Consider the following 25,279-nt stretch of genomic DNA (forward strand, 5'->3'; position numbering starts at 1 on the left):
CGCCCCGAAAGAAGACAACTCCATCACAGCGCAGCGGATCAGTGAAGACAGAAGCATTACAGCTGTACTTCTGCACCGGTTGCTGCTCGCTTCTCTTACTACAAAACAGTTTTTCCCCTGTTTATCCAGCTGAAGATAAACCAAATAAAACTGGAACTCCACAGGGAAAAGCGGCACTCGACTTAATATGCTGTAAGAAACCACTTGACTGTCAGTTACGTTTTCCATCTTCTTTCCAGCGCAAACTTTTTTTGCAAGATTGTGTGTCTTCATTCTTAAGCTCACACAGACTCTTAGCAGAAGCTTATTCTGCTCCCTCCACCCCACTGCAAAAGCCATCACATATTCAGTACAGCCCTGCTCAACAGGGAGGAATGCAGAGCATAGAGAGGTAATGACTGGGAGAACACTTGAAAATAAGCATGGGTAATAAATAACACCACCCTTACTACTATTCTGACAGCATTTATGTGTATAAAGTTACTGTGGCCTGTGTTCCCACTTTTTGCACTTTTTTCCTGAAAAAGTCCAACAGGACTCATCATTTGTCTGAAACTTGGTGTACCAGGAAACTAAAGACCATTCATAACATCGCCCCTAAAGCTGAGTCACAGCACTACTCCTTCTCACCATCTTACCTTATCGGTAATTGTTGCAATGTATCTCATGCATTCCGAGTCTGATGGAAACTGGTTTACTTCTTTCACTAGGTAGCGCACCACTTTGACATGGCCCTGAAAGATTTCAAGGACAACATTTTCTATCAGACCAGCTGCTTCTGGTTTGCTAGGAAACACTTTAGTCCAAGCCCTCACTGCATAATATTCATTTTCAGCTCTCTGAAACGATACTCTCAACACATCCTTTTTGGGGTTTTTTGGAATCTTTATCACCTCCTAAACCAGTGAGACATTTTTCTTCATATTTACGATGGAAGAGAAGCCAAGCAATTGCAGTATCTGGTGCCAACCTGCCCTTACTCCAGCCACACTTGCACGTGCTTCTGTCTTTCGTTTTGCTAGTTTTCAAACGTCCAGCTCTGGCAACTGCACAGCTGCAGGCTCCTATAGTAACCTGCAATTTTTCAAGTACTGCAGCACTTGAACTACACTCCCTTGCTAAGAACAATTACCTTTAGAGTCAAATTGGGCTTAACTGCCCTTTATTTTGGCACAAGTGTTCATCCTCTCTTGTATAAGAAACCAACCCCATCTCCCCTCAGGTCTATCCCACGTCCCCCCTCTCTGCACAAACACACTGCAATTTTCACCTCTCAACAGACCCATGAGAACCACCCTCCGTGAAGTGTCTATAAAGCAAATTTCTACTAGAATTTAACACAGGTATTACACACGTGACACACATACCTCTTTTTGAAGATTCAATGCCAAGTATTAAAATCAATTGACATATATTTAAATAGGTAGTTTCTGTCAGCTGCGTTCCATTTATAACAACTGTGTAAGGACGACTGAGACAACTCTAAGACACAAGATGAATTTCATGCTCTACCTTTCGAAAGGCTGCCATAAGAGGAGTTATCTTCCTGTTATCAGCAGCATCCACGTCAGCTCCAGCTTGCACCAGCAGTTGGACAACATCGAGGTGCCCTCCATTAGCTGCCAGCCACAGCGGAGTATTCCCCTTCTTGTTACGCACGTCAATGTGAGCTCCTCTACAAAAACAAACACTGATCAAAACCATGGAGCAGATTTTCGTTTCGCATATCGGCTAGACTGGCACACTGGGCATGCAACACAAGAACAACAGGGTAAAATTCAGTACTCATTTTTACATGAAACGTAAGCATCCACAGAATGCTTCAACTTCCAAAATCCTATTTTTGCCTCTTCTGATGCTGTCAAGGGCTTAACTCAGCCTAAAAACTTTTTTAATACTCTAAATCATGCTGTACGTCAGCTGTCCTGAAGCTTCTCTAATTACTTCATTAACACTGTATTCTTCATTAGCTTACTCAGAGCAGCTTAAAATATTTGAAGTCCAAGCCAACAACCAGTGTACTACTTGGAAAACAACATAACCAAAAGCTACCCAAGGAAAAAATTACACTGAATTTGCACGATGACCAATCTTAAAAAAAATAAATCATAGAAACTTACGTTTTGTGTACATCTTCTCTTGTTTTAAGGACTTAACACTACCATTTACAATGGCTGTGTCAAGATTACGAGTACCACATACATAAACTTCACAACAAGTTGTTTATTTCTAACATTCATGACTCAGTGAGACAGGAAAACCTCAATTACTCCATTTGGGAAAAAGCATACGCTCTAACACCGAAGAAAACTTTGTCTGATCACTTTTAATAAATAAAAATACAGAGTAATGGTCAGAGAACCTTTGCCGTTTCCTACGCTGTAGGGAACACGGGGAAATATTATTGTATATTGGGAAAGGTTCGTCTAAGCAGGGCCAGATTCAAGATGTTTTTCTTCAGGCAGCACACAAAATGCAAATACAGTACCTGCTGATGAGAAGCTCACAGAATTTGTAGTGCCCTTTGTCTGCTGCAATAGTTAAAGCTGTATCTCTTGAGGAAGGGACTGGAGGAGCGTTTACATCTGCACCTTTGTCCAGCAGAACTCTGCCTACTTCTGCGTATCCACCAGAAGCTGCTTCCATTAATGGTGTGAGACCAGTCTAAGATAAGCAAGCAGGTAAAACAAACCATTAGTTGGGGGTGGGAAGTGTTTTTTTTTTTAAGTTAAGAGCCAGGATTTATTTTGTTTTGATGAATGGTGAAACCCTCAAAATAACAGCCCTTAAGCGCAGCCATCATTTTTCTTTACAATAAATGGTTTGGTTCAGCGAACTGAACCGGAGAAGCCAAATTGCACAAAAGGCAAGAAAATAATGAGATGGCCACAGGGAAATGATGACCAACAAGCACCTTTTTTTAAAGACTCAATTCGGCTATTTGCTCCTTACCTTAGCTCTGTGTTCCACATTAGCCTTCCGATCAAGCAGCAGGCTAACCACTTCGGTTCTCCCTTGGAAACAAGCCAGGGTCAGTGCCGTGTTCCGGTTAGTCTCTATCTGGGCGTTTATATCGGAGCCCATGTCCAGTAAGAGCTTGACAGCAGCGGTGTGCCCATTCATGGCTGCCAGCATCAAGGGAGAAATGCCCAATTTGCTACCAGTTCTGAAAGAGAAAAACAAACCAACAAAACTCAACACTTTTAAAAATCATAATCACATTTCTGAGATGATTTCAGCAAAACTAGTGAAGGCAGAGTACTTATCCAAGATCGACACATCAGCTACATAGCAACTATTACTGAAACGACAGCAGGTTCTCCGTAGTAGCATTGCTCAGGACAAATATCTCTACTTAGAGAGACTATGCATGTTACTTTTTAATTACTGTAAATTTAAAGGCATCTCTTATGAGGAGCATAACTTTTCCTCAGATTTTCCCTTTGGCTTGTGCAGCGCAGAGCAAAGTTATTTTCTACTTCCCAGTGGATGCAAAAGCATTACATACATGCACAGTCACAGAGAAAAAGCACTACACAGGGAAAACCAAGGGATAAACAGACACTCTACCCTCACATAACCCAGAACTCATTTCAGTCCAGCAGGTCAATCAGAGAAAAAAAAGAAGTATTTCCCTCTTTGACAAAGACGAGTGATTGTATGATATAGGGAGATATTAATAAGATACACAGAGGGAGACGGAAGGTGCAAGAGCATTAGAAACACGCAGTCAAAACCTTTTGTTTCCAACTTAAGGGGAACAAAACCTGTAAAAAATTAAACAATACATCGGTTGTGATCATGTGAAAATAGTAAGATTTTGCTTCACATAGTTGTCAAGTCATCAATAAATCATTCTGGAAAGGGTAAAAAAGCCATGAGAGAAGGGGTGAAAAGGGAACTTGCCTGGAATTTATTTCTGCCCCAGCATTTAGCAGAATCTTGATAATGTTCACGTAGCCACCAGAAGCGGCGAGGCTTAAAGGTGTGTAGTCAGAAACATTCCTGTGCTCTTTGTTTGCCCCTCGAGCTAGCAGCAACTCCACCACCTGCAGTGTTTTAAGAAATAACATCTGGTTTTCTCCCAAACTTGCAAATCTATCCAGGGCAAATGTTTTTGAAGGTTAAATATACTGTTGACATCTTCCAACAGGAAGAAAGCAATTTCACTCAGTTGCTTCCCTAAACTCTTCGCCTCCATGAGCGGATGAGGCTGCAACTATGTTTCCAAAGCCACTGTAAAACTTCCTTGAAAAATAAATCGTAGTTGGTCATTAGCATGTTTGAATTATTCATTTAAAACCGTCTAACCTATCGAGAAAAAAATCGAGGTATTTTTACATTTTTTTCAGTCATCTTTAAAGACGGCCAAAACCAGAGATTCGGTTTGGATACAGTACACAAAGCACTCTTGCTTTTTGTCCTCTCCCATGTTAATGCTCAGTTCACTATCAAGTTTAAAATTCATCCTCGAACCAAAGCTGCGGAGCACAGAAGAAAGCAGTTGCACATTTTTATCTTGTGTTCCCTCTTTACAACACTACATCAAACAGCGTGTAGATTGTACACAGCAATCTCCTGCAAGAGCCATTCAAAAAAATCAACATTTGCTGGTTTTCCTGTTACATTATTCTTTCCTTACAGACTCATTTACAACCCAAACACTTCACAGCTTCCCATATACTACATGAAGTTCACGTTCTGTAATAAAATTTCTGCAGAAGACTTGACAAGAAACTAAACTGTCTAGCAATGTAAAATCAAAATGAATGCTGAGGTGAAAAGCCACTGTGTCATCTCCAGCGCAACGTTTCACCTGCTCCACTTCCAGCTTCTAAGCATAAGACATGTTTAGATTAGATGTGCACAACTGAAGCCACGAGCTGTTAAATCAGAGTATTTTCCTGTGAATTCACACGACAAACACGCTGCCAAATACAAAAACTGGGGCAGGAAGGCATCCCAACATCATCCCTTCTGCCCTAAGCCTGGCGTCTTCCCATCTCCTTTCCCAAAAACCATGAAAGAAAACATGTTGCATTCCTCCAAAGAATAGCGTCTGAGAAACGCGGATAAATCAAACCTCTAGAAGGTAAGCACAAATTAGCTGGCCACAAAGAGGCTGCTACAGCAGACTGACTGAAAAGCAGGCCTTTCCCTTCAGCAGAGGGCCTGCAATCGCTGTTGCAGCTTGTCCTGCCAGTGTCTGAAACCTTCCGGATGGCACTAGAAACAGGCCGGAAGAGTCGCAGCTTTTCACCGAGATTTTGTCTAGGGAAGCAATCACCTTCTCAAAGCCTCAGCCTCAGAGTTAAGACAACCTGCCAAAGAGGGAGAGGTGTCTCCAACCTCATTTTTTTCCAGATGGTGGAGAAGTAAGGGGATCCTGCACCAAATTTTACAGCTTCCACTGTGACTTTTGCAATCCAAGTAGTAAAAGGATTAATAGAATTACACACTTAAGATTTGTAACAACCGTTAGGGAGAAAAAAAAAATTTAAAAAAAAAAATCAAACTGCAGGTTTCATAATTAAGTCACAGAATACAGAAATTCATGTAACGTCCAAAAAAAAAAACCAAAAAAAACCCAAAACACAAAAAAAACCCCACAAACACCAAAAACCACCCCCTACACTTTTGATCAATCAATTGAAAACTTTTTTTGTGAATTTTATGTTTTTACTCTGAGACAGTGGAGTAGTCAGAGACATCTGCAGTACTCTGATACCGTATGGCCTAGAGAGAATCCATTAGAAAACCCTCTTGGCTCATACATGGAAACGATTCGTGTCCAGTGCCAGCCTCTCAGTAAGAACACTCATGGCATTCACTTTCGTATCTACACCTAATCATGCTGATAAAAGGCCAGTAATGAGCCACTGATGATTACAGTCATGAAGTCATCTGCACAGCACTGGTGCAGCTTACAAAAAGAGAAAAAGTCACCTATACAAGACACGCTTCAATACAGAACTTAAGAAATATGATGCTCCCTGCATCCTTTTTAAAACACACCACCCCGAAATAGAACGGTGAATTAAGTAAGCTACTGTAACTTTCCTGGAAGATTGCTTTAGTACACTGCCACAATATGTCATCTACACACAGCTTTTGAAGACTAAAGTTTTACTTCACCTCTTGTCTCCCTCCTGAACAAGCCAAAGACAAGGGAGTGTCCTTGGTTCTCTCAGACTGGGCTTCAATATCGGCTCCGTTATCCAGTAAAATTTCAACAACACCCACGTGGCCAGCTGTAGCAGCCAAAATAAGCGGAGTAAACCCTGGAATGAAAAAGGATGTTTGAAGAGTCCATGTTCACAGCTTAAGTTTAAGTGATGTAAGTCTAACCACCAAAAGCAAGCCTAAAAGCTTCACATCCAGACTGTGCTTATCGTGTATTTATTTAGTGCGAGACACTGGAGAACCAGAGAGGGTCTGCAGTGCCACAGTGAGATACCTACCTTTCTTGTCCCTGTGTTCAATATTAGCTCCTCTCTCTAGCAGTGTTTGTACGAGTTCTTCGTGGCCACCAGCACAAGCAAGTGTCAACGCTGTGTCATGATTACTCTCCGTCTAAAAGAAACGGACATCACATCCACAACAAGATAAAAATTTCCTGTTATATAGCATATTAGCCCAAGTCAACTATACCTGTGACAAAATAAAAAGCTTCTCTAAGCTGAAGATGTGTCTACTGATCACCTCACAGTTATCTTTTGTGTTTAAGTTCATAACAGGATTTTGCTTCTCAACTCAGCTCCGTTGGGAGATTTGAGAGCCACTCCTGACAAGAACAGAGATTCTTCAATAACTGAGACTCGATCTGCGCTTTGCTAACTGGATCGATTTTTACCGCCGCTTGACTGTGACCTTTAGATGGTACCATGAAGATACGAATTCTAGCTTTAATTCTTAACCCTTCGGTTAAACCAAAAGGAGGAAATCCCCAGTCTCACCAGCCTCTGAACATGAGAAATGAGCTACAGTGAGTCCACAAATCACTGTAACCGAAAAGAACAAAACAACTGAAAACGCACTGCAGTCTTTCAGCTTATGCTCTGCTTTCAACTGGCCAACAACTTCGAGCACATCAGAAAAAAACACTGTGCAATGTTGTAAGGGTTTTTTTGTCTTAGGGTATCAGGCCAGGAAAATCTTTAATTTCTGTCAGAAGACAACTTCGCTGTTTCTCATAATTACTCTGACAACAAAGAAATAAGAAATACAAGTGTTCAGTTGTTCACAGACCTTCTCTTTTGTTCAGTGAGAGCAGAGCGGGTTGCAACTCCCCAGGGAGTTGTACCGACTTTCTAAAAGCCGCAAAGCAAGTCTCTAGACCCCACTTCATTACACCGCAGCGCTGTTTACTATTACTGAATTATTCAGGACGCAGAAGCGAACCAGCTTGGCACATCCGCGCTGCAGACTCACCTGTGCATCGATATCTATAGCAGGGTAGATAGGGAGCATGGCGGAAGGAGAAATGATAGGGCTCGGCGCTGGCGTCTGCGGCTGGGAGACAGAAGTTGCAATGCTGTGGGTAGGAGTGTTTGACATTGCAGATGCTCTTCCGCTCACTGCTGTTGAACAGAATAATTACACTCAGTAACAGCACAACACTTGACTTCCCAAGTTTAACATGACAAAGAAGGGACAGTGGGACAGAACTCCCACCAACAAGCCAGAACCCCCTAAAAACTTCATTTTCCACAAATACGTACTTTCCACACATTTAACTCAGTCTTTGAACCTTTAACTCTTAGAATTTAACAACTACAAAAGAGACTAACTGTATTCCATCAAAGAAATAGGTAATATCAGATTGGCATGTTTTCTAAAAGCCCACCACAAAAATAAATTATTATTATTATTTTCCAAAACCAAAGATCTTTCCCACAAGTTAGCCATTATTTGGACCAGGAGTTCCATACCTTTAGAAGCAGGACCGCAGAACAAGTCCAATCAACAGGTATCTATGCGATTTTTCTTAAAACAATTTAAAGGTTCTCGTATAAAAGTCTGTCCAACCGTCACGCCCCCATTCCCCATAAACACGACAAAAAAGCAACAGTGCTAGCGTCAGGATGCTCACACAGCAGAATTTGCTGAAACCAGAGAAGTGGAAGCTTCTGAACAGCCCTTCTGCAGAAACTGGGGTCAAGGTTGCCAGGACAAGCAAAAAGTAGCACCATATCACAGCTGATGACAGTGTACGATCATGACACAAAATAGCACCCACTGCCACACTTGCCTTAAACCCATCTCATACATGTAACGTATAAAGGTACGCAGCAAGCCTGCATCTAAAACAGCCTTTGGGGAAAAACTCCCATTTTCCTACTTTTTGGTTTTTTTTTCCTTAAAGAACCCCAAGTTTTTCTCCCTGACTTTTCTCCTACAGGTGTTTATCGGGCATGATCAGCAAAGCCAAGTGCTGTACACCCCTCCTGCCGAGCTGACAAAAGCACCTTGAACAGTAAAATCAAAGAAATGCACTTTTTCCACACATTCTCTGTGTTCATCTAGTAAACGCCACCCAATAACCTCATGAAATATCAAAATAATGCCCCTTTATCCCCATCTTTTCAAATCCCGTTCATTTTTCAATGGGTTTACTCATCAGCGGCACCCCTAACTGCCAGCCACTGCTATTTAGCTCCTACATCTAACTTGAAGTGCTAAGTTTTCCAACAGATGCCCCCAAGTTGTATCCTAACATGCCAATTTGTGTATTCCCTCCTCTGCAAGGCTGTCATGTTTTTCATCCAGGACTAATTTAATTTCTGGATTTCCTATATCAAATCCCAGCAGAGAAGCTAGTAAATGTCACAGAGAGAACCAAACAACTCTCAACTAACAAGACAAAAATCATGATTAACCTTATATTTGAGAGTCAATCAAGACTCATAGTCCCTTCTTTTTTATATTAGAGTGCCTTTCGAGAATTTTTCTCATCTTACAAGATCAATTACGCTACGTATGGATTAAAAGAAATGTGCAGAAGCTCAGCTAAAACATTCTGACACAAGGTCAAAACCTACAGCCTCAGGGAGTTCTGTACGGACGAGAACTCACCAAATATCATAACCAAATACCATTCACTGGAGCATCCAATTTTAACTCCTCTCATTTCTTATTCTGTCTCTAAACTAAAAACACAACTTCAAATTGGTTTCATGTAAAAGGATAAGAAATGGCCAGTTTCTACCCCTGCTCCACTCCTTACATACATGGTGCTTATAAGTTATTTTGAAAAACGAGCGTATTGACCTTCTTCCTATAAATTAGAAGAGGAAGTTAAAGCAGCATAAAACAGCAGTGGAATTACAAAGGACCATCATTTTTGACTCTCCCATTTAGTCCAGAAGAACCCCATAAAGACACTTAAGTGGACTGGAAACTAACTGAACATGCTTAACTCGCATCTAAAGCACAACCATCAAACAACCCGCACACGCAGAAGGGTAACCCTGCTACAGCTGCCAAAAAATACCACCGCAGTCCCAGAACAGAGGCTGGGGAGCAGGAGGCACGTAAGCCAACACCTCTCTTTCCACAAGGAACAAAACCTTTATCGCACAGCCCGTATTTAAATGTTTTTATGCACGCTATAGAGGAGAATATGCATGTTGACTTACAATTCTCATATTAAATATATTTCAAGTGTGCTTCAGCAATAATTCACAGACAAATACCGTTCATAGCTCTACAGGCCATTTCACTGATAAAAGATCTTACTTTTTTATGGCTAGTAACTGATTATATTTACTTCAACATCACCTGTGCAGAGTTCAAATTTGTAATGAATATGCTAAGGGCAAGGAAGAGAATCTTTAGGGTGTCCAAACAAAAATATTTTAAGTTTTCAAGAAGCCAAAAGGTTTTCACAACAGTCTTGAGCAGTGAAAAGAGTAACTAGTGTGATCACCAAAACCTAAGTGCACTGACCGTCAAAGGTTTCTCTTTCCCCCCTCTCCCCCTCCTTCTACTCCAATGAATCGGTGGCAAAATTTAAGTGGGAGTCTGCACCTCACCATTAAAACACCATTACTTCATGCCTGGGATACGGAAGCCTTCAAAACGAGTTTTAGTACGTACATGCCTTGGTATGGGACCAGCTACCAGCCTTCATGGCGCTACCAAACAAGGTGCAGCTGCTTTGTCACGACACATCGCTCCAAGCACCATTTGACTACGCCAGTCCAGGTCTTTGACATTTGTGCAGACATTAAACACTCAGTTTTGTGCTCACCGATGTTAGGATCATAGCTGCTCTTCATATTGATTTCTTTCCACACATCTCAAATTTCTCTTAGCTTAAATTTGAAAAATTACATCCTAACAGCTGCGACCCTCTCCCTCATGCCGAACAGCCTCATGCCCATCAGCCCCAGTATCAGAGGAGGAAAGAAAACAGTCAAGCTGACAAGTTTAAAAAAAACTGATGACTTAACACACAGTACTTAAAATTTGACCAACAGGATTTTTTTCCTCACTGATCTATCTATATGTCCTCAGGAAAAACATGTGTTCAGAAAAAAGCCTGACATTTTGAAAAGGAACACTGTGTTGTTTGTGCTGTTCAAGTCTGCTGCTTCCCTGAATACTGTGTAACTTCACTAAGTGCGAGATGCTACAGGAGCCAAGCACCTTCATAACCCCATTTCATCCTCATGTCGACCGTTAAGCTTCTCAGTAGAGCCGTCTGACTGTGGAACAGCATTGTTCGTACGTGTTCATTCCTTATCTCCTGTACTGCCAACAGTAGATGTTTAGAAGAACTGCTTCACATTACAGCACAATAAGTCAAGATGAGGGACTGTAACAATAATGTTACAAGAAATATATTGGAGAACTTGGTTTTTTACAGCTTATTTCAAGCCAACTCAAGAGGCTTGTTCCACATCAGTTTCTTCTCCTCTGCCCCTAATTTCTCTGCAGGATCTTTAGTTATTAGAAGCTGTGTTCCTGCCGCAGACGCGTTATATCACTACAGAACACTTCAGACGCGTAACACTCCTCCAGTTACAAGAGTCAAAGCTATGTTCTGAATCCAAATACAAACACACAGTGCTGCTTCTAGCTCTTCTACTACGAGCTCCACGGATGAAGCCTGAAAACCACGCCACACCTCTGGTCTTGATGGTTATTATAGTCTGAAAGGTGGGTTCTCACAGGCTCCGTCCCACACACAGCCAGCTGCCCAGCAATAGATGGAAGCCCCTTCATAATCCATTTGCCAGAACAGCCTAACCATCGCCAGCAACCAATTGTAGTTACACCAGTGTGTAACAGCTTGCATCCTCAGTTTCCTGTGGTCCTGCACGGGTCACCAGTGGGACAGAACCTCCCATTTTCTCTGTGATGCTAGTGCTCTACAATTATTTTTCAGTACTGACTTTCTGTGAGAAATTACAGGCAACACCTATTCTTCTTTCTCATGTATAATTTAGACAGTTACACTTAAAACTGACTTATCCCACAAGGCAGCTTCCAGGAATTAATTTTATCAACTGCTTCAAGATTCCTGAAGTCCTTTACAAGGCTCTGTTACTGGACATAATCCATTCAATAGTTACTACTTGAATAAAGTTTGCTATTAAAAATAAGGATGTATCTTTTTTTCTTTATATCCTTAACATAACATTCAACATACACAAATTTTCCATGCAATAGTTACATAACTAACCCTAATAATACTTCTATTAACCAGCCTCACAGCAAAGAACTTGTTCAACTTCTGAAGCTGAAGAGCAAATCTTCTGTTTGTCATCAACTCCAGCAGGATCAGAGAAGAGTCCAAAATTAAAACGGAAAGATTTTCTACTTTTTTTCAACTTATGTTATTTCTTCCTTTGGAAAAAAAAAATAAAAAAAAAATCCCTCAACTCGGTACATTCTCTGACTGCGTTTCCACACAAATTGTGTAGAGCTCTGGTAACCCCAATTAGCTTCTCTAATAACAGGAATCCTACTCTGACGTCCCAGAGTTGATGTAGCAACAACAATGTGATCTCTATAGCCATCCCCATGTCTTACACTCGCCTCTGACAAACACCAGCATTTGCACACTTGCACTTGTTTCAAATAAGCACTTAAAATAGGAAAATTAAACTCTTTGTTTGCAACCAATTAAGCACAGGAATTAACATTAGATAAAGCTTGCACAGGCAACGTTTGTTTTGTACCCGGTGCTGCAAGCCACCGTTACGTGATGTAACTCAAGCCATCTCAGAAACAGAGATTTAAATCCATTTAGACCTCATTCCCAATTCCATGTGTGCCTGCACATCCTAAGAACTGGGACTGAGCAGTACAAAAACACTCACTCCAATGCACACTGCAAACACCCGACCTTCCACAAAGGCACGCATGAGCACGCGGGTACGCAGCCGATGACCTAAAACCTTCGATTCTCAAGATGCTGCACAGAGTTGAAGACAATACAAATGCACTCACCCAAATTTTAAGTTCTATTTAGACACAACTGAAGTGCATTGCACGGATTCTTCCTAAGTAACCGAGAACGGTAATTATCCCATCTCCAGAACGGAGTAGCTGGTATCGTTATGCATCCCAGCAGCTCCACAGGAGAGCAACCTTCACCAGCAGTGCATGACGGACGCAGTTTTATCTACTTTTTCATGCATCCAGTTTGTTTTTTATACACTGACAGCCTCCAGTCTGTATGTTTAGGCTTCAGTTCTAACAACAGACTTCCAGAAAAGAATCTCTGTAGCTCCTGTGAGTTTCAGCAATCTTTCATTAAGCTTTGCCTGAACATCAGGTTACTCAACAGGTGCTTAATTTGAGAAGCCTTGTTCCAAGTACTTTACATGATCACTATCTGGTATTTTTAACTATTATCCTATCTTTTACTCATTATCGAGTGACATGATTTTTTTTAATATCATGTCCTAACAGTTAATCTGTGTTCAGCTAAGTAGTCAAAACAAGTATTTCAGCAACTACTTGAACATGGGAAGGGGATTAAGCACAACTGTAGCGAGCGTAAAAGAAGGTAACACTAATAACTTGCAGCTCCTACAGTATTTTAAACTTGTTTCATTCTTTTATTTTACTACTTAAAGCCTTAAAGCACTGATGTCACTGGGTAAAGAATTCTCCGAAGCGATTAAGAAGAATTTGATAAGGCTGTATTTGTTTTCCGCTGGCACAGTAGCCATTTTTATGAGTAGACATTTTTAAAAGTCATAGAATTATGATCTTTTCTTCCAAACAGAAGTAAAAGCTTCCAATAGGTAGACTACTCAAGGCCAGCTAGAGCAGCTCTCACTTAAAAGAGAAGCCAACAGGTTTCCTTCCACACGACAGGCTCGATGCGGTGCTACGGTTGCTCAAAGCCTGTTCTGAGCGCTGTAAGTCAAAGCGCTAACCGGTATCATCAAGACGTTGTCCCTGAGCTACAAACAGGTCCAAACAGAACTGTCAGACCCTAGCACACCCCCCTCCAAGTACAAAGACTTAAAAACCTCACGTCCCACATACCAACCTGACAAACAGGCACCAGTTAGCTCAAGAAAAGGAAAGGCAACCCTGCAAATGGAAAAGTTAAAGCTACTTTCCGAAATCCTAGAGACGGGGATCAGCAGGCTGCTGGTACATGCCGTAGAGCTAGCGGGAATGCACAGACACACACACACACACAAAGAAGTGGACATACCCTCAACTGGTCAAGCAAATATTATACCTGCTCGTAACAATATAAACCCACCTGCCATGATGTCATCCAGCGTGTCATTGAGCGTCTGAGCAGGGCTGGCTACCATTAACCCTTGCTGTGTTTCTGTCAGTATTCCTTGCCCCAGCCCTGCTAGTTGTGCTTGGCCCAACACTGGCTGTCCAACTATAACACCTTGCAGTTCTGTAAGATTTGCGATGGACCCTGGAGGTAAGGAACCTGCTGCCAGAGGCAAAGCTTGTGGCATCGCCAGAGGCTGAATTGGTGCAAAACCCGTCTGCGCAGCAGCTTGCTGAGGATCATCTTTAAGCAAGATGGGGTCCACTTGCTGTAATCGTGCATAGTCTCCCTCTGAGAGTTGTTCTCCTACCCCAACAGGAGTCAGTAGTCCCAGATGCTGGCAAGACTGTTGCTGCTGCTGCTGCTGGAGCTGAATTCTTTGCGCTTTTACCTCTAGATATTGCTTTTTGAGCTGCTGCTGAGTTTTCAGCTGTAACTCTCGCTCCACTTTCTGCAGTTCCTCCAAAATCTTTTGTTTCTTCTGAATTTGTTCCTCTCTGGTTTTGTTCAGCTCCTCAATCTTCTCTTTGGTGAGCTGGTCAGCGTGTGCCAATTCCAGGGACTGCAGCTGAGCGTTCTTCTCTATGGCTTCTTTTATCCTCTGCTCCAGCTCTGTCAACTTGCCCTGAGCCTCTTCTACAATGCTCTCTGGAGACTGATTGGTGATGTAACCCTGTACATCCTGGTTGTTTGCTGGCAAATGACTGCTGGACTTTTGTTTAGAAGCAGCTGTGTGAAAAAGAAACCCCCTCAGAACCAATGGCAGTGCATACGAACAGCATCCTCATTATAGAGCTACCGCTGGGATGCTAAACGGCCGGTTATGCACCAAGACACAGCACCCACAGAAGGTCAGCCTGTACTGTAAGGCCCTCCAAGACAACCCTCTCTTTCGCTAGCAATTTTAACACAGCAGTCAGATTGCAATTTAACAGTACAGATTACTGCGCATACATTCCAAATAGCCCTGCGCTACGTTGACCTATTTACTCCAACATTTGTTATTTTTTTGCCAAATGAAGCAATTGTCTCAAGAGATGCTGCTATCAAGTGGTGCTAAAAGATAAACGGAAACAAAAAGCAAGGATATGCTGTCTCTTTACTCGATGTTTTGCGTCTGGTATTGTGTTAAAGACATAAACGTACGGTTACAGCCCTGAAAGCACCGCAAAAGTGAAGCAAAAACATCTTGAGGGACACGTGACTCGTTCTAGGTCACTGGTTTTGTGAGTCACTCGGTACATTTTAGCAAGCGCTACACTTTCTAGGACTACTGAACCCTTTCACTACAGGTATCCAGCTTTGCTCAGTTGACAAACAGCGCTAGAACCCAGGCTAGGCATTTACATTTAACAGGATCTAACAGGGCGTCTTTAGCCACTACATTTTATCCACAGCAGACATGATTTAGCCTGTGTCAAAACTCAGCTCTCTGCCCAGGCAAGGCAAATCTTTCAGCCTTCCTGTAAGAACGAGCGATGGACTAATCCAATTCATCTTTTATGAAGAAGTCCACAGTAACACAGCTGACATGGTCTGCCATACCGGTTGGAGAAGGAACAAACAGTCAATTTTGAAGGGCGAAAGGTAAATCAAAATTCAGGATTTGAGTCAGTGGAGGTGCCCAGTTTCTTCCAGTCATCCTCGCTGTATTTCCAGAACAATACAAGTGTACACACAGTATTAATTTTATGACATGCACGCCTGTATTTGCACTATCGCTGATCCATGATAAAAATTGTTTTGGAAGAAAATTCTTAAGTACAGAAAGCGTTAAGTGTCAAAATGGCGATATCAAAATAGATGCAAATTTAGTCCTAGGAGGACCCGAGCCACATCAGACTAAGTATTTTACAGCACAAGAAATTCCGCCTTCAATCAAATTCGTCAAACCCACTGCAAGACTACTACCCTAAGTAAACACAAGTTATCAAATCAACTGCTGTATGGAGATTAACATTGTTTTTACAGCTTCGTTATCAAATTTATAAAGGCTTCTGGGTGACATTTTGCATTAGTCCAGAATGTCAGAGTAATATATATCTTAACATATTTACTTAGGCAGATTTCTTGAAGCTTTATGATTACAGGGTTAGATGACTGATACTTCATACTTGGCAGATAAGCAAATCCTTAAAAAAAAAATAATAAAAATTAAAAAAAAAAATTGCCGCTTCCTTGACTGAATCCAGGAACACTCTTCATAGGAACTACTCTGCTAGAAGTACAAGCCTCTATCTTCTACCTACGAAGGATATTTAGAAAACAAGCTCCAGAACTAAGACTGACCTTTATTTCTGATGGGAAGGGTTGTGGCGACATTAGCAGGGGGTTTGTCAGGCTCCTGGGGTGGGACGACCATGGGCAGCGCCTGCACTGGTACACGAGGAGCCTAAAATGTTGGAGACTAACAGATTACTTATCTCATACTCTAATCTAGCAATAATTCAATAGAAGGTAAACAAAACCTGTTAGAAAAGCAGACTTGAATGGTGACTAAGAACATTAAATACTTTTTTGAATACGCTGAGTTCAATAGTTAACAACCTGAGATCGTCAGACTTCTACGCACTTGGCATTTCTCTCCACGGTACAGTGCTATGCTATGGTAAAGCAGACACAAGCCACAACAGGCTACAGAGTCAATTCTGAACAGCCTCGTTAAAGCAGACCACCTCACTTGCTGGGGGTTTATTCCTTCACAATTTTATCCATTAACATTTACAGATTAGTAAAAAGAACGATAAGAGCACTACACAGTGGTGCTCAACATGTCTTCACCATTTTCACGACAGCTCACAGTAATTTTCAGTGTGTTCACCTACAGTTCAGTAGCTCACAAAATGACATGAGCGACTCACCTCTCACCTTTAAATTCTTAAGTTACAAGAAGAAATGCAAAAAAAAGCCCCACAATTCTACAAAAAGCCAGCCCTTAAACCTTACCCTATTTAAATCATGGGATGGTGGGGTCAGCTGAGTAGCATCAGGCGGAGGAGCAGAAAGCAAATTGTTTGGGTAATCTAGCAGGTAACAAACCACGCTGGTATGACCACCTTTTGCTGCCTCGATTAACATCGTTGATCCATCCTAAAGAGGGAAAGATCACAGTATTAGAGAAGAGCATCATCAAAACACAACAACACTGAAGCATTTCAGGAGAGACGACACACTATCTATTAAGATTGCTTTAATAAATTTTCAATTAATCTGCAGTAAGTCCACAGCTAAACTTAAGGACTCTATCAAGTATTTAAAAAAACTAGTACTAAAAATTTTCTTGAATTACAACCTTACAACCAGAATGTCATCTTTATATTCAGAGTCATCAACAAACCTGCACTCCTTTTAACTCCAGCTTCTATAAATGTTTGCGAGCACAACGCCAGTGTGTGGAATCATCAGCTCCTGCATCTTTTTTCTATTTAAATCATGACAAGTTGGGTCAATTGCACAGAATAAAAAAAAGGAGCGGATTTGCCTGGGTATCATTAGTTTTATAGTTAATGAAAGACTGCCTCAGAGGAAAATAAGGTAGTTGAGCAACCAACCTTCAATCTGTGCGTAGGGTCAGCACCATGAGCTAGCAGTAACTCCACAACTGCCAAATGCCCTCCAGCACAGGCCAGTGACAATACTGTATGGTCGTTGTTAGCTGTGGTCCTGTTTACATTTGCTCCTTCAAAAACAGAAGGGGAACGATTATTTAAATAGACTTTAACCAGTTTTTCTCTGCCAAAAGCGACAGGAGTTAACTTTTTCCCTAAATATGAAAACAGAGTTCTCAAAGGCTGCAATCTTACATCTGATAAATCAAATCAGTCAATTATTACCATCATCAAAAGACCATATAACATGTCACAAAAAGAAAAGCAGCCCTACCTGGACTAGCACTCAATCGCACTGTTCAAATGGCTATGTGTAAGTACGGAACATCACATAGCAGATGAACCTATTGCTTTTAAATTTGCTGGCAATTATGCCAGGGCTATGGCTCTTCTTAGAAGAGAAAAAAAAAAAAAAAAAAAAAAAAAAAAAGAAAAAACCCACAACACAAAAATCCAGCACATGGATCCACGCATCTTAGCTCCAGCAAGCAGATGATTATTTACTGCTCTGCTTCCTTCCTCTACAATCTACACAGGGAAAATTATATTACACTGGTAGCTTTATGCTAGTCCTGCTCCATATAAGCAAGGTACAAGAAAAATACATCAGTATCAGCTCAACTGAGAGAAAACAGCAATTCTGAGCTCTGTATCTACCCTATGCATTCAAAAGTGATACATGGCTGGAGCTGACAGTTTTGACAACATCAAGCAAAATATTGTCAGAATTTTAAAATAAACAGGCACATGAAGTTCAACTTCAGAAGAGACAGCACTCAAAAGCTGCACCAAGAGCAGGGAGCCACGCAGTAACCACTACTACTGTTGCTGTTTTTGCTAGGAATTAAGAGACTGGAATATAACTATTTTTAGAAGTAGCTGCAGTTCCCCCTAATCTCACCAGAAACCAGAGGTGGTTATTATGTGCCTAATTCGAAAATCAATGACCTACTTCAATGGAAATACTTGAAACAAAACCAAGGAGTTACACTAATAGCATCATGTTCTTAACTTCCAGTATTTCTAACAGCAGAAAATCCAAAACCTTTTCAAACTCTTACCTTTGCTGATCAAGAACTGAACAGTGCAAACATGACCTGCCCTTGCAGCTTTCATGAGAGGAGTTCTTCCACCTTCTGACTCGTGCTCCTAGAGCAGATAAAGAAAGGCTTCAAACTCTAAATTCAGAAGTAGCACATGTGAAAGGATGCAATTCAGCCTTTTGGTTTTTGACTGGAAAGACACCAGACACGGAAGATCACTTTTTAGTGTTTCACAACTACAGACATAAAAATTTACCTAACATCTGAGCTGAGTGCATCCTGCAGACAGATGAGACTACCTGCCTACCTCTGCACAGGTCTGAGGCTCCTGGTCAAGAAGTACTGGAGCACATAGCGGGGATTTTAGTTAAATACAAAGTGTTCTGTCATGCTTAACTTCACTTTTTGATAACATACTCATGTACAAGCCTACCGAAATGTAGAAATCTATTTACCTCCATCATCTCAACTCCACCAGGATACACCAAAGAGACCACATCAGAACAGAACTATCAGCCGTTTGCCACATAAGCAATAGACCAAATGGGCAGGTACAAGCACTAACCCATCATCAGCTCAGCAATTCCAAGCTGAATATCATTCAGGACTGCACATGACAGAAGAACAAAATCCCCTCTTTTTCTGTACAAGCAGCCTTGAATGGCTTGGAAATGCTTCAGACATCAACTGCCCCAGTACTGTAACCGACCCAAGCACTTTCAGGTAATTTAACAACCTAAATTCCATGAGAGAAGCCTCACCAATTCTCACTTAGAAAATAAAGTGTTAAAAAATAATTTGAATACAGCTATAACAATTGACAGCAAACTTTTCGAGACCAAAAAAAAAATTTTTAAGACATTTATAATTTTATTTGCTAATTAAATTTTTCAGAAGTTCATGACTTACCAGATCTGCACCTGCCTGCAGTAAGACATCTGCTACATCAGTATGGCCATTCTCACAGGCGTATGTCAGTGCGGTGTCACCGGTGGCTGTTGTCGCATGCACATTAGCCCCTGAAGCAGTAGTAACGAACAGACAAATTTTATGAAGTTCATTACAGAACAGACGCAAGTTTCCTCATAATCTTTACCAGATCAGATGGTAAATTTTTTAACTTCCCCCTTCCAAGTCAACTTCTATGACATTGACACCTTAATCATACTTTAGAGAATTTGAAATAGTAAACTACCTAGAGGTTCAGTCCCAAGCAAGTTTACATCAATTTAATCTGCAAAAGCTAAACTAGGGTCCAACTAGTAAATCACTTAAGGTTCCACAAACCTTTGCAGTCAACTTAAGAAACTGCTAATGAAAACGCAATGAATGTGAAAATCTCTTTTTCTGTTAAGGTTACATGAAGTGTCTACAAAGCGGTTAACAAAATTACTCCATACCTGCAGCTAATAAATATTTAACCAGCTCCAAATGACCTTCTTGAGCAGCCTCCATCAAAGGCGTGGAACAACCAAGTTCTATGTCAGCTCCTGCTTTAATAAGAAAATCCGCAACCTCCAAAAAACCTCCACAGCAAGCCAGAGTTAATGCGGTTTCTTGAGTCTCCTCTGTTTGAGCGTTGATGTTTGCTCCTTAAAATGAAACACCAAAACCACACGGACATCAGAAAATACTACTTACTAAAACCAGTATCAGCAGACAAAGCCATTTCCTGACACACAAGGCATCTTATTACCCGTCTCATTTCTAGAGCTGCAGAAATTTTCTTCTAAAATCCTAGTGTATCAAGCTAAAAGATTTAGACTCAATGTAACTACTTTGGAAACCCCTCTGAAGACCTCAGAGCACTTCTCCACAGCTTTTCAGCAATAACACCATCTCAAGATAAGCCTGGGCCACGGTGCAGAGTGCAAGTTACCCACATCAGCCGCTCACTATTCGGTGTTGGTGTCAACAACTGGTGACAACAGTTCAGAATGACAGCAACAGTTACCTTGACCGAGTAACAGTGCCACCATCTCTTCATGGCCTTCTCTAGCTGCTTCCATCAGCGGTGTGTATCCTTCATCGTTTACCTCTTCCAAGTTAGCTCCACGTTCAATTAACAAGGCTGCCAGCTCGACATGCCCGCCACAGGCTGCCAAGGTCAACGGAGACTCAAAAGAGTCAGCAGGCATGTTCACCTGAGCTCCGCTGTCAAGAAGTAATCTCGCCACTTCCACATGGCCATCCTAGGAATTAAAAAACCAAGATCAAGACTGTCAAAGTAGAAAAATTGCTGCTCTTCTCCAAAGCTTTAGGTAGCCACCAACTCAAACTCCCTCAGAAGACAGAGAAAGCAACAAGTGAGTCAACAAGTTAAACAATGCAATGAAACCTGCTTAACAATTTTCCTAAATATTTTTCCTATTTGGATAAAGGCTAAAAATCCGCTATTAAGCAGGCACCTGAAGAAACTTTAAGCATCTTTTACTGTGTATGTTCAATTAAAAACTAAAATATTGTGAACTGCGTATCCAAGTTTCGTGCCAACGGTTTAACCACACAAACTGTTCAATTTCTTCATATGAGACTCAAGTTCCAGTGTTTGGGATGAGTTTAGTTAGAGGGTGGAAAAAAAAGGAAAAAAAAGAACCGAAAACCCCAAACAGTTTAGAGGGAGCTTGACGCTATTTCAGATGCTTCCCTCCTCCACAAGAACAATACCAAAATGCTCTAACACCCAATACTCCTGTTTGTTAAAGACATTAGACTCAGAATCGTACGTGCGAAATCATTTATGGAATATAAATTCTAAATGTTACTACTCATATGTGTTTCTTCTCACAATCTGCCAAGAAATTTACCGCTAACACCACAAACAGTCTAACAGATTAAGGATTATTAAGATCATTTCAGTCCCAAAAAAAGACAAAAATATTCTCCTGGATTAAAGGACAGGTTTTGATGTTCTTCCTAAAGACAGCAAGACATTTACATTGCAAACAAGTCATCCAACACCAACGCTCCCTAATTGGTCAAAAAGAGGGAATTTTGGTTTAAATTCAATATGCAGTTGCATTAAGTACAGGGTGTTTGACTTAGAAAAACGACGCAGGTCAGGAATACAGTTCATCCTCACATCCGTGCAGACTGTTCAGTGTCTCGGAGTGTTTACATTACAGATTACAGCTTTTGCAGAGGGAGGCAGAAGACAGGACAGCATTTAAGTAGAACTCTTTTGCTTCCTTCCTTTCTTAAAAAGAAGCTGTGCACAATGACACTGCTTGCCTCTGGGCTCCTGCAAAACTATATTACTGCTCAGTTTAATGGCAAAGTCAGGACTTACTTTCTCCCTCCAAGAGAAAAGCCAAACAAGACCATTTTCAGGGTTTCCTCGTAATCACAGGAGCCACCTGAACCACAGCCTTCCCTCAGCAGGATCTTCTAGACACCATTATTATGCTGTCAAACTCGTTCTACCAAAACGTAGCTCCTAAGATCAGTTTCTTCCTTCAGCAACAAAGAAAATATTTGAGCATACGACCTTCATCATGCTTTCAATATGCCATAAGCTCAGGAACTGCGTGAAGTGGCTTTCAGCTATGTTTACACTGGAGGCCTGACAGCGACATCCCCAGCTGCCATTCAGTTCTGCCTTCCTTTAGGCAGAAGCAGAGACCGGCTTGCTGCGGTCCGACAACAGCACAAACTCTCCAAGCTGGTTTTCTCCATAAGGAAATTGCCATCATGCAAACTCGCGGTTACCATAATGGGAAGAGGTCTGACACACAACACACAGGACGATGGCACAGAAAAACCAGCAGCTTACCAGGAACACAAGGCTATCCCAAGGTTGTCATTGAACAAGGTAAGTACACCTCAGATTAACTCATAAGAGGCAGCAAGTTGCAGCCATTGCTATCCTCACCGAGCTACAAACCACAGCCCCAAAGAACTCTTTTCCAGACAAAATAGGAAACTGCATCTGACATTTTAACGCTTCATTTCCTCAAGTGTTTTAGACCACCTTCTGATATCCAGGGAGCAAAACATTATTTCCTCTCAGAAAACTATCTAGGACATTAACTAGGTCATATTCACCTCTTACATGAAATGACAAGACTATTTTAGGGAAAAACTCCTGGACTCCAAAAGAATCTTTCCTCGGGGAAATGCAGAGACAGTGCCTCAACCATCAGGCTCTGGCAAGACAGCTCACTCATCATCCCCGATCCCTGAGAAGTGTGGCAAACAGCAGTACAAAGGTATGCTTCAAAGCTTCTTACTTGGGCCAAGCAGCCTTGGGAACAACTGCTGGCATTTAACCACACCAGGAAATTCCATCCACGCTTTAACAAATCCTGCAATGGGGTCGTGCTGTTCAGCTCTTCTACAACAGCTGAAAAAAAGCCTCATAACTGCTATTAGATGACAAAAAGTCCACACAAGCACACCAGGTTCATTTTTAAGATCAGCCACCGTGGGCAATCTGGGCAATCTGTACCGGTTCCTCACTGTGACACATGAGGTTACTTCAGTAAGAGGAAGCGCAAACTAGACAAACCTGCTTTTTGCTCCCCCAAGGCAGGTCACGTTGCCCAACAACTCCTTTGCATTAAATCCATGCTAAGTGCTGTCTATGAAAGCTTCCCGAACGCCATGTAGGACAAGGCTGAAACAATCTCACTGGCTGGTATGTCAGTGCTATGCCACACACAAGCCATTCGGTAACCTATGTTCAAGTTTAATGCTATTCTACAGAAGACAGTTTTCTTCCACCACCGAAGAGCGACAACTGTTTCTGCAGAAAACACATGCTGAGACGAGAAGCCCATGCACTGCTTTCGTTCAGACTGCAACCTTTTTAAGTTCTGCTGTAGAAAGCTGCTCCCCCTCTTCAGCAGTGCTGAAGATACTGAGACCCCCAACTACCGGTCAGGTCTGAGTGGCAGCATGGAAATGCCAACTTAGAAACAGCTTCCTGCAGCTAACGGAGACAGATTTTTCTCCTATGGCTCAGTGAGTCTTAATGAAAAAATATGGGTCCAATATTTCTGTGAGCCCGCTACAGTTTTGTGAGTCTGTTGGTGGAGGGAAAAGAGGGGAAGAGGGTGGCAAGGAAAAGAAAGCTTGCTCCATGGCTCCATGAAATCGCGCCTTTCTCTGCAAACTTCTGATCTGTCAAGAAGCTGTCCTGATGAGAAGGCTACGGCAACATCAAACAAGGTAATTTTATCACCACCTTCCAAGGAACTCGCTGGCAGGACAGCGCCCATAATATTTATATGTGTCCTCTACTACTATTTCAGAGCGAGATAAACAATAGCTCAAGTCCTGTTTATCTACATGCCTTCCATTCTGACGACTTCTTGAGAACTGTAATAGCTTCTGTTAATGATTCCCCTGTCTGAAGCCATTAACTTCCTGGAATAGACATAATCGGCTGATTTTAGAACCATTACAGTTATTTCAGGAAAAGGAAGACTAAATAAGGGTTTACGGCACTCCACTACGGCCACAGATTCACAGAGTGACAGTACACAATGCTAATGACGTAAAAAACCCAACCCCGTGAGAAAACTATTTGGAGAGCAGGGTAAGAAGGAAACCTAAGAGTCAAGCTTTCAGTTTTACGTTGAAGTTCCACAGCCAGATGAAACATTTGGAATATGTTGCCACGAGGCATAAACAAACCGCTGACCTACCTAAGCACACTGCAGCTACGCATCCTCAACAGTAGCGGAAATCTCGGCAGCAAGTGCTGCACAACAGCCTACTGCAATTCAGGGTCACATAAAAATCTGGGGGCGGGAGAGGTCTTAAAAAACAAAACAAAAAAAAAACAAAAACAAAAACAAAAAAAAACCCCAGCCTATTTCTACTCCAGTTTGTTTCACTTTCATTTCTACAGAAGGAAACATTCTCAGTTCTAGAAACCCAAAGTGACACCTGATGCATTTTTCATCCTGCTACCTTACCCTTGCCTACGTTTGGTATGGTTCAGGGTTAATCAACTCAGGGCAGTGCACTCACTTCTCAGAGGTCTAAACAATTCCTGGAGGAGAAATAAAGGGAATAAATGGACACATTTACTCCATCATCCAAAGAAACCTCCAAAGTAAGAGGCCAAAGCAATTGAATCCTATTACCTCAGGCAATATGTAGGGCACAGATTTCCAACAGGTTATGAGCTTTAAAGAAGATGCAGATATATGAGACTTACATAGCTGTTCAAGCCTAACTACTTCAAACAGAAAAATTATCTCAAGACATCCATTTCGCAAGTTTGCTTCACCACAGAAGCCGGGAAGAATCTTAAGCCTGGCATCAACTACACCACTCCAGCACTAAAATGTACCCACACGTAACCTTTTCAAGTGAAAGCTTCACACATATTTGTAATCTACAGTAAAAAAAAAAAAAAAAAAAAAAAACACTATTGTCCAAAAAAAAAAAAAAAAACACAAAAAAAAACCCAAGATTTTTGGAATGGCAAAAAGCCAAAAGCAAGTGACGTACACCAACACAAGGACAGATGTAGCCTACAGAAGCTGCTTCGGGACAATGAGCACAGCCTTACTCACCGACTTCTACCACTTCTTAAAAAAAAAAAAAAAAAAGGAATGAGGTGCAGCTGGACAGAGAGAAACCTACTTATTCAATGGATGGTATAATAAAGCTCTCCTGCTAATGCTCATGCAATGCACATTTTAGTCAATGTCTCTTAAGAATTCAAACTACTCTGTCAGCCGTGAGAGGAACGAGTCCAACTTTGCTGCTTTAGGAAGCACTGTTTTCAAACCCCGCCCCAATTTCTAATGCGAAAGGGCCATCAAGTACACAGTAGAACCAAAACAGCACATAATTAGTTTTTTGTAGCAAAAGGAATCACTTTGTTCATCTTCAGGAAGCAGAGAGGGAGT

At 41.5% G+C, this 25,279-nt stretch overlaps 1 protein-coding gene across 5 annotated transcripts in view; it reads right to left on the minus strand.

The window, feature by feature from the left end:
• Positions 1-25,279, minus strand: part of ANKRD17 (ankyrin repeat domain 17) — an 84,580-nt gene that overhangs the window by 13,526 nt on the left and 45,775 nt on the right. For 4 of the 5 annotated variants that reach the window (XM_086746120.1, XM_086746118.1, XM_086746122.1 and 1 more), the window contains exons 8-23: positions 20,368-20,605; positions 19,814-20,005; positions 19,323-19,432; positions 18,432-18,519; positions 17,314-17,441; positions 16,709-16,852; positions 16,052-16,154; positions 13,736-14,491; positions 7,432-7,580; positions 6,462-6,573; positions 6,136-6,281; positions 3,907-4,049; positions 2,953-3,166; positions 2,489-2,664; positions 1,513-1,675; positions 639-734 (exon numbers count right to left, since the gene is read on the minus strand). In XM_086746120.1, the coding sequence (XP_086602246.1) occupies positions 639-734; positions 1,513-1,675; positions 2,489-2,664; positions 2,953-3,166; positions 3,907-4,049; positions 6,136-6,281; positions 6,462-6,573; positions 7,432-7,580; positions 13,736-14,491; positions 16,052-16,154; positions 16,709-16,852; positions 17,314-17,441; positions 18,432-18,519; positions 19,323-19,432; positions 19,814-20,005; positions 20,368-20,605 (2,958 nt within the window). The remainder of the gene's footprint in view (positions 1-638; positions 735-1,512; positions 1,676-2,488; positions 2,665-2,952; positions 3,167-3,906; positions 4,050-6,135; positions 6,282-6,461; positions 6,574-7,431; positions 7,581-13,735; positions 14,492-16,051; positions 16,155-16,708; positions 16,853-17,313; positions 17,442-18,431; positions 18,520-19,322; positions 19,433-19,813; positions 20,006-20,367; positions 20,606-25,279) is intronic. The other variant, XM_086746119.1, reaches the window with a different exon arrangement.

This window comes from Chlamydotis macqueenii, chromosome 4 (genome assembly GCF_036417535.1).
Source record: "Chlamydotis macqueenii isolate bChlMac1 chromosome 4, bChlMac1.mat, whole genome shotgun sequence".
NCBI lineage: Eukaryota > Metazoa > Chordata > Aves > Otidiformes > Otididae > Chlamydotis > Chlamydotis macqueenii.